At 36.2% G+C, this 10,082-nt stretch overlaps 1 protein-coding gene across 1 annotated transcript in view; it reads left to right on the top strand.

Moving 5' to 3' along the window:
• The window catches only part of PRIMPOL (primase and polymerase (DNA-directed)), a 29,520-nt gene extending 19,443 nt beyond the window's left edge, over positions 1 to 10,077 (top strand). Inside the window, exons 8-13 of the mRNA XM_004682504.2 lie at positions 1,621 to 1,709; positions 3,906 to 3,995; positions 4,074 to 4,182; positions 7,007 to 7,089; positions 7,169 to 7,215; positions 9,776 to 10,077. Of these exons, the coding sequence (XP_004682561.1) occupies positions 1,621 to 1,709; positions 3,906 to 3,995; positions 4,074 to 4,182; positions 7,007 to 7,089; positions 7,169 to 7,215; positions 9,776 to 10,036 (679 nt within the window). The 3' untranslated portion in view covers positions 10,037 to 10,077. The remainder of the gene's footprint in view (positions 1 to 1,620; positions 1,710 to 3,905; positions 3,996 to 4,073; positions 4,183 to 7,006; positions 7,090 to 7,168; positions 7,216 to 9,775) is intronic.
• The last annotated feature ends 5 nt before the right edge of the window (positions 10,078 to 10,082 follow it).

Raw genomic sequence — 10,082 nt, 5'->3', positions numbered from 1 at the left:
ATCTGCCTGTTCTGTGCCCCACTCTGTCTCTGGTGAATCCTCTCACCCTCCGCATCTCTGGCCTGTACCCCAGTTCTGTATGAATAAAAAAAAAAAAAATTAAAAAAAAAAGTAGTATATTATTTTTTAACCACCTAATTTTTTCTTTATATCCTTTTACGATTGTACTTTCTAAATTGTCCCGTTTCTCTAAAATAATCACCCTGTCTGTAAAGAAGAAAATAAGAATTACCTATTCTGGGAAATTTAATTGCAACTAATATCTCTTCATAAATGAAGGTACATACATATAATTTACATTCAAAAGTTTTTTTGGTTCATAAGCTGTCGCCTGTTTTATACATACAACATATATCATGAATGTCTACCAAATTAATTTGTCAACAGTTAATTGTAGATAAAACTTCAATGCTTACATAATTTTTCACTATGTTGTTAAAAAGAGTCTATTGGTAGTTCTGTTGTTAAACATTCAGGTTTTGGTATTTTTTAAAAGTGTATAGACTGTTTCAACAGAAATTTGCCTTTTATTCTGGATTGGCAACTTTCGTCAGCCCAAAATATGTGATTATGAATCAGACTAAATTGCCTTGCTAAATTACCTTGGGTCTAGTTCTTCCCTTTGATTTTCCTAAATAACATTTTTAATAGAAATTCCATAGCAATGAATTGAATAGTAATCGCAATACACTGTTGTAGGGACAGTAGTGTCAGGATGTCTGCTTGATAGCAGTTACCCCAGAGGGTTAAAGATGGGTTGTTTTTCTTCATGTATTTCTCAACTCTGAGCTCTTTCATAATATCACAAAGTAATGTCACAAGTGTAGCTTCCTCATCTTTAAAATGGAAATAAGAACACCACCTATATTATGGACTTGTGAGGATTGAGGATTGAAGCTTTTTAGGTGAAACCGCTTGTACGTAATATTGTCTCAGTAAAATGTTAGTAGTAGTAGTTTCTGAAGTTCTAGAAATAGTAAAGTAGTATAAAACGTATGACTTTTATTATCCATCATTGACACCAGAATTAGATTGCAGTCTATCATTTATGAGAAAAACGGGTAAATGAGTGGGCTGTAATAATCTACTGATTTACCCAATCTCCTTTTTTTTGTAGTTTGGTATTAATTTCATAAAACTGGAGAGGACTACTGAATAGGAATAGGATTATCTTAATTACCTTTTCTTAACCAAGTAAACAATCAGGTATTTTTCTTCCTGAAATCAAGGATACATCTTTATGGTTATAAATGAATTTTCTTAATTTTAAACCATTTTTAACCTTTGTTTTTATCTGTTTCCTTTGTCTTCCTGTTATTCACAGTGTAAAAATTATTTGTAAAAAAAAAAAAGTGTAAAAGTTCTGTATGCTTGTGGAATAGAATTAGACTTCAATCAATAGCTTAATTCCTAGAGTCCTTTGAAAGTATTTGGGGAAAGTATTTTAATCCATCACTGTATTCTTTCATATGGTGGGTTTTGTGCAAATGTGACATAAATGACCTAGAAAGATCAGCTGCTAAACAAAGGACTTGAAGATGGAACTATCTGAAATTCACTTTCCTTTCTGTTGCCTTGTCTCTTTATTTCTAACGTTATTTTGTTTCTATGATTTTGCAGATTCTCAGATACTTTAAGAATTCTTACATCTGACACACCTCAGATCAAACAAAAAGGAGTGGAGCACTGTAATAGTGCTAACACTTCAGGTAATTTTAAGAAAATTTAAGGATACAAAACCTAACCTGTTTTGCCTTACAAATCTTAAATCTCAAATATTCCTCTCTGTCCTTCTGTTACAAGGCACCACCCCAATGTGGATTGGGTTGCCTGTCTGTGGGTCTTCACCCGTGCGCTTACGATTCAATCGTATTATGGGCACATAATACACACAAAAGGTTAAGTAATGGATTTATTTATAAGGAGAAAGGTAAAGGAATAACCCAGGGAAAGAGGGAGAGAAACACAGGTTAACTAGGATGTCCTACCAGTTCTGCTGACTTGGACTCCACCGGCACGCTGAAAACCGATTGAGCGCCAAAATGATCAGCTGCGAACCACCAGGTCCCCCCAGAGCCCACATGTCCGGTTTTATCCCAACCTGGCTGCTCAGCTCCGCCCTCATGTCCCTGCGTGCTTCTTCTTGGTACTGATGGGATTTGGAGTTCCAGCATCTGGAGTAGGGCGGAGTCCATGAAACCTGTACCTGTTACACTTCTATTTTTAAAAGATTGATTTTATTTATGCATACAAGAGCAGGGGTATAGGCTATATAAAGGTATGGGGGAGTGAGAGAATCTATCAGAGACAGTGGGGAGCAGAACAGGCAGATTGACTGACATACACTGCTGAGGGGAGCAGCAGGTGAGACAGGAGAGGTCTGCTGCGCTATGTGGGTCAGCTCCCTGGCTGCTGATAGCTTGATAGTGCTAGACTCAACCTCTTGCACCACCAGGGAGAACCTTCTAGCTATACTTTTTAGCTAAGTTTCTATCCAAAATAAAATGCACAAAAATTACATAAACACATACTAATTTTGTTTATATGGTGTTTTTCAAAACAGTACAAAAATAATGTAGATGGTTTTGAACACCTAAGATAAAAAAACAAAGTTCCCTTTACACCTCTGTCCCCTATCACAAATGGGCTGCATATTATTTCCTATTTCACTTAGCAGAATTTTTTTCTGTATTTCTTCTCTATGGAGCTCTTCTAGTTTTTGCAATAGCTGCAGTTTTTCATGAAACCTGTGTTTCATTCCTATAGGGATCTTGCAGGTTATTTTCTAAGAAAACACTTTAGTAAACAGATACTGGTTTGTCACTATAATAGTGAAAAACTGCAATGGGAAATGTACAATAAAGTAGAATTGGTCACACTATAAAATACTCTTGTAGATTTTATAGTAGACTCAAATTATGGGTATTTTCTTACATGAAATAGCTTTTTCTAGGCTTTGATTTTGGTTTCTCTCACTTCATTTACTAAAACAGTTCTAATTATATTTTTAGGTAAAATATAGGCTTTAAGATAATTAGATTCTGTTTTTTAAAATTGAAACTTTGATAGTCTAATAAATCCTTAAAGTTGATTCTAAATATAAAATATAGTCAAGTTACTGCATACAACTGAAGACTAACAGAACACACCCATCTAGCACAGGTAGAGTTTATCACTGGGCACAGCTACAGGAAGATACACCATAGGGAACTGTGGGCATCTCAGTAAAGTGTTAAAAGGACTTAAAGGACTCAGACTAAATGTATGTGATTTTTTCGATGCAAGTCCAACGAAATTCAGCTTTGTTTTGAATTGGGTATAGTCAGGTATAATCTACAAACAAGTATCTTTAAAAAATCTTACCGAGAATGAAGTTAGATTATAAGGAGGGTAAGGCTATAATTGGTAAAAGCAGCAGCAGCAACTTCTGTTAGACAAGATAAGGAGAAAGGTAGTTGTTTGTGGTCTGAGAAATGTTTTGTATGTGTTCAGACATGATTAGAGTGGTTTTGTTTTCTATTGAATCATCATGGCCAAAGAATAGCCTCATGTGACACTGAAGTTGTGTGAAAGTTTGAGTTGCAAATGCACCAGTTTGCAGTGATACCAAGGCCTAACTAATAGTACTAAGCCAGCTCCTGGCTATGAGGACCAAAGAATTGGATAGGATTGAAAAGATTTAAATTGCTTTTTATGAATATTAATTAACATTTAATTGAGAGATTTGCATTTTACCTACTCTGCAGGGTAACAGGAACCCATGTACTAGTAGGCGAATTGCAAAAAAAGGAATAAATAAAAACTAGGTGATTATAAACCCATATTGTACTAAGCATCAACTTAATCCAAACCTAGCCCAATTTTCAGCTGTTACAATTTATGATTAATTTTTGTTTCTGTTGCAGTAGAAAGCATTGAAGGCTTTCAGTGTTCACCCTACCCTGAAATTGATCAATTTGTTCTTTCTTTGGTGAATAAAAATGGCATTAAAGGAGGTAAAGATATCTTTTTTATTTTATTAACTGTTATATGATACAGTGATAGTACATTTAGAAACATTGTCTGCTTTCCAGGAATTCGGCGTTGGAACTACTTTTTCCCAGAAGAATTATTGGTTTATGATATTTGTAAATATCGATGGTGCGAAAACATTGGAAGAGCCCACAAGAGTAACAATATCATGTGAGAAATACTGTTTAATAAGTTCTTTGTATTTAACCAGTATTATAAATGTTCATAATTTTCAAATGAAGTTGAGAATGTAAAAATGTTTTTATAATAGATTTTGTTTCTGCTTTACTAATAATTTTAAAGATACAAGAAATCAAAAGTAACAAAGCCCCGAGACCCATAGCATGGCTAGTGTAGCGAGGCTCTAGGACCTTTCCACACTACAGGTCCTGACGCAGGAGGCCAGTGGGGCAGAGTGGGCAGACAGCACGGCAGGGGAGTGGTGAGTGACACAAGCTATGCAACATCTATCGTCTGACAGATTCCGGGTAGATCGGGAAAAGCTCTGAAAAATCAGACTTTCCACTGCTAACTTATGTTATGACCTCCCTTTTTTGTATAATCATGATATCAAAATATTCTGAGCAACGTTCAGCTTACAGTTGGATTGCCTCAGCCTCAGAAGGCGCTACCTGACCCTGACAAGCAAGTACTGTACCAGGGTGAGAAATTCCTCTTGAAGTCAAAAGTCATTAAGCAACTGGCTGATTAATAAAAACAAAAATGATTCTTACTGCAAAATTTCTCACTGCCAGACTGAGGAAAACCCAAATCTTATCACTCTACCTCTCATAGCCTTCTATTCAGTTTCTAAATAACCACTCAAGCTTTCTACTATCTAGTCTTTAGATATGCAAATTCACCCAAGTCGCCTATGCAGAGCTCATCAGGTTTTCTACCATCTAGACTTCAAAAAACCTCACTAAACTTTCTAACAAGTTTTTCAAAGAACCTTACCTTAATTTGATTTGCAAGAAATTTCCTCTTCCTGCCCTCACTTTACTTTACCCCCTAGGATGTCTCTATGAGAATGAAAGCCTTTAAGTAATAGATAATGCTTAAGGGACTTTGGTTAATCTTCACTGTGGTAAATATAGTAGTATTAGTCTTGAACCTTGTAAATCTGTGTACCTGTTTTAACCTTGATAGATTGATTTTAAAAATGTTATAATCTCAACTGAAGGTCAAAACGACCCCAGACTATTCTTAGCAAAAAGGTGATTGTGATCTTAGCCCATTTCATATGCTAATGTCATCCCTCTGCCTGCTTGAAGTGTATAAAATAAACCTCTGCTGAAGGCAGAACAGGAAGACTTGTACCCAACTCCCATTCCCGTGTCTTCCTCGCGCCCACTCCCCTTTTTTCCCTTTTTCTAGGAATTTCCGCTTGCCCACGCCATTCCCACCTTGAGACCCTGCCTGTCGCCCCCCCCCGCCCCTCCCCCCCCAAGTCTCCGACAGGTGAGGCTGTGAAACATCACTGCTTCAAATCAGCTACCTAGTAGGAAGCAATTCCAGGGCCTCAGCTACATACACTAGGTTTATTTACTGCTTGCAGGAATCAGATCCTGCCAAGAGCATTTTTTAGACAGGGGATTTCCTCCAAGCAAATACCAGTGCTTCAGTCTGCAAGACTGCTTGTAGTGCCTGTAGTTTTCCACATTGCTCTCAAGTTGGGAAATAAACAGCTAACAGTTCTGTTTTATTAGATTCTGTCAATAAGTATTGATGTCCTAACAATTTAGTAGCTTTTTGGAGCAACAGTAAGTTGAACATAAATTGGAAATATTTTTACTTCACTCTTACATATAATTGTTGTGGATGGGATGTGTCCTTTTGAGCATTCTTTGTAAATGATAACCACAAAAAATTCATAAAGGGGTGGAAAACTTGACATAAGTAGAAAACAATTAGCAAGTTTGAGAATAGGTATATACAGTGAGCATCTTAAATCCTGAAGTCAGTGACCACCACCACCCTCCTTTGTCTTTGCTCTTTTTCGTTCAGTAAACCCTTAAGAGCCTAAATTTCCCTCTAAGAATGACTTCAGCTCATTCTGACATGTTTTTTTTTTTTTTTTTTAAAGATTTATTTATTTGTGCATACAGAGCTGGGGTACAGGCCAGAGGCTCAGGGGCGGCGAGAGGCTTCACCAGAGACAGAGCGGGGAACAGGCAGATCGACGAAGTACACTGCTGAGGGGAGCAGCGGGCGGGTCAGGAGAGGTCTGCCGCGCCATGTGGTCACCTCCCGGGCAGGCGGGAATCGAACTCATGCAGAAGTGGCTTTAGCTTCTCAGTGCTGTGCTTTAACCCGCTGCGCCACCAGGGAGGGCCTCATTCTGACATGTTTTAACGTGTACTTTGAATCTATTCCATCCTTGAGATTTTTAATTTCTATTAAGATTTTTCCTTGAGGTATTGGTTATTTAATTTCCATGTTATGGATTTCTGTTAACTACCTTTGTTTATTTCTAAATTTCTTTTATAGTAAGAGAATGTGCTGTGTGAACTAAATATTTGATGAGAATCACATTGTAGAGCTAGCAGTTGTTTTATATGTGACAGTGAAGAGCTGCTTCTGATTATCTGAAACACTACTTATAAATACCTGTTCTCAGACTTGCTAATTGCTTTTTACTTATGTCAAATTTTCCATGCCCTTTATATTTTTTGTGGTTATTTATCATTTACAAAGAATATTTTTAAAAATCTTTATGGTTGGTTGGTTCTTGAATTTTCTCAGCTTAGCTCATGTTTTGAAGCTCTTACTTGGTGGCTACAGGCTAAGAATTATGCCATCGTAGAAAGGTTGTCTGATTTTTTTTTTTATATTTGTGTGATATTTTTTTGGCAGCCAGTTTTTACTTCTGGTTGTTACCTATTTCCATCCTTCTACTTTTTATCTTAGGCATTTCTCTTGTAAACAGCACAGAACTAACTTTGTTTCCTACCCAGTAGGTTATTAACAATTATTTTTCTATTTTCACATAAAGGATTTTAGTTGATCTGAAAAATGAAATTTGGTATCAAAAATGTCACGACCCTGTATGCAAAGCAGAAAACTTCAAATCTGACTGTGAGTTAATTTTTGTTACCTAATTTTTACTTTGTGATAAATATCAATCTAAAATAATTTTACTGTATTTCTGACTCAGGTTTTCCATTACCTGCTGAAGTTTCTTTCCGATTTCTTCTTAGAGAGGTAAGTGCAGTTTTCAGTTATTCTATCTCTGAAGTAGAAATAGGGTCCACTGAGCTGAGATAGCTTTTAACACACTGGCAAGTTGTTTTCACTTACAAATACATTTTAGTGACTGCTCATCTCAGCACATCTGATACTATACACTTCGTTCTTTCATCTTGGAAAAAACTGTTGAAACCTACTTAGCCGATCTGAAACGTTTAAGAAATTTGTCATTTTTCCCTTTACATAGTATGCCAAAATACTCGTATTCCTTTAAACAACTATTTCTGTAGGAAGAATTGTATCAAAGCATATATGCATTTTAACTTTTGGTAATCACCAGATTGCCAAACCCATGTAGATGCTTTGATATATAGCTTAATAGAATTTGTATTGTGTGTGTTATAAGTTTGTGTGTTTGTGTAATACATATACACACACACATACATATATACACAGTACACAAATGTATATATGTAAAGTCTTAGTATAAATTCAACTTAACCTTGATATAATTCACACAAAACATACTCATTTCAAGTGTACAACATAATTTAACATTTGTATATATTGCAAAATGACCACCAGAGTAAGTCATTAACACTGTCGTCACCATAGGACTGCAATTTTTTTTCTTGTACAAGTTAGCTATAATCATGCTGTGTATCACATTCCCATGACTTATTTTGTAGTTTGTGCACTTCTCCTGTGTTACCCACCCCTTGCCTCAGTTCTCACTGCGTGAGCTCAATTTGTTTTTAATTCCATATACAAGTGCAGTCATGTGGTGTTCATCTTTGGCTAGTTTAATTTCACTTAATGTAATGTCAAGGTCCATCCATTTCTTTGCAGAGGGCAAGATTTCACTCTTTACTGCTAGTATTCCTGTTTGTGTGTGCACACAGTACATTTACTCGCCCACCTATACATGTAGGCTGCTTCCATCTCTTAGCTGTTGTAAATGCTATGAAGTGGGGATACAGATGGTTCCAATTTAGTCTTTGTTTCCTTAAGTTACTCAAGAGGTGGAACTGTTACGTCATGTGGTAGTTTAATTTTCCCACCAACAGTGCATAAAAGGGTTCCCTTTGCTTTACATCCTTGCCAACACTTACTGTCTTTGAGAATAATCATTCTAACAGGTATCAGATGTAATCTCATTTTGGTTTTAATTTGCATTTCCCTGATTAGTAACCGGGAGTACATTAGCCTTCTGTATGTCTGTCCTTCTGCTCACTTTTTAGATTGTTGTTGCTTTTGAGCTGTATGAGTTTTTACATATTTGGGGTATTACTTCCTTATCAGATAAAATATGCACATGCTTGTTCCTATTTGGTAGGTTGCCTTTTCATTTTGTTGGTTTTCTTTGTTTACAGAAGCTTTTTAGTTTTGTGTAGTCCCACTTATTTTTGCCTTTGGTGCCAAATAAAAAACCATTGCTAAGACTAAGGTCAACATCAGGGAACCTACCACCTTTGTTGTTTTTTTAAATAATGTTTATTTTTACATTTTGTGCATTTTTCCATCTCAATTGCAATCCCCTTGTGCCATCACCATAGTCCAGTGCATTTCCCTCCCCCCAGTTTTTGACCCCATTCCCCACTCCACCCCATAAAATGTCTCTGGTATATAGCTGTTCTTCATTATTCTCTCCTGGTCCATTATACTCCTGCTATGAGTAAAATGATCTGGTATTTTTCCTTTTCTTTCTGGCTTATTTCATTAAGCATGACCTTTTCTAGCTCCCTCCATGTTACTTTGTTTTCTTGTAGTTTTATGGAGTTGATGATTTTTGTGTATGCTCTTAAGATATTGGGTGATCCGATTTCATTCTTTTTGCAGGAGGTTCTAACTTCTGGCACTTTATATTCTTGCTTTGTTACAAATCAATTATATATTTCTAGCTCTTGTTGATTTGTGTGGGGTAACTGTAACCGTAATAAACGTTGAAAACGGAGTATAATATCTCAAGGTTGCTTTAGTTACTAAGGATCTTTTGTGATTCTACCATGTGATTTGTGAAAACTAAGATTTTTCATAGAATGCATTGATTGCTTTGAGGAAGACATTTTAACAGCCTATTTGTTTTTTTACCCCTTTTGTTATTATTTGTTTCTAATGGTAATATTGAGCCATATTTGGCCCCTGAAATAAGTTCCATGTGATTAAAGTATTGTTGAATTCAGTTTGCTAACAATGTTCTTTTTTATGAAGCATTCCTAAATGGTTTTGGTAATACTGGCCTCATAAAATAAATTTGGACTTGTCACCCCAGCCCTCTTTCCCCACCCACAAGCAATCCATTATTTTTGGGAAGTTTAAAGAGGGATCAGTAGTCTTCAATGTTTTGTAAAGTTCACCAGTTAAGCTTCCCAGTGCTAGACTTTTGTCTACTGGAATATTTTTATTGTACTGGAAAGAATGTACCACAGGAATGATTGGTATTTCCATTTTTGGAATTTCAAGGCTATCTGCGCGACAATGGCAGTGTCTTATAAATAAATGAACTCACAGTCCTATGTGCGTAATACCATGAACATATCATGAAATTATCCTGCCTTCCCCTTTGGATCTACAGGAAGAGGAGTTGAGAACAGATGAAATAACAAACAGTGAGGCCGAGAATCTTCACAAACCACCATCTAGTACACAGTCAATAGAGGTCTCTTCTGATGCCAGCTGGGATGATGGCACTGATGATACTTACTTTTTGGAAGCCACTGAAGATGCTGAACTTGCTGAAGCTGCCGAGGTCAGTCTTCTCAATTATAATAGTGGAATGGATGAAATTCCTGATGAACTAATTATAGAAGTATTGCAAGATGAAAAGAGTAGCTAATTACGAACACTTACAGAACCAGGTAATAACACATTAAGTTCTTAAC

This window comes from Condylura cristata, unplaced genomic scaffold (assembly GCF_000260355.1).
Source record: "Condylura cristata isolate star-nosed mole 26May11 unplaced genomic scaffold, ConCri1.0 scaffold00014, whole genome shotgun sequence".
Classification (NCBI taxonomy): Eukaryota; Metazoa; Chordata; class Mammalia; order Eulipotyphla; family Talpidae; genus Condylura; species Condylura cristata.
Note: the sequence above shows the minus strand (reverse complement) of the source record. Positions and strands in the feature narration are given on the sequence as shown.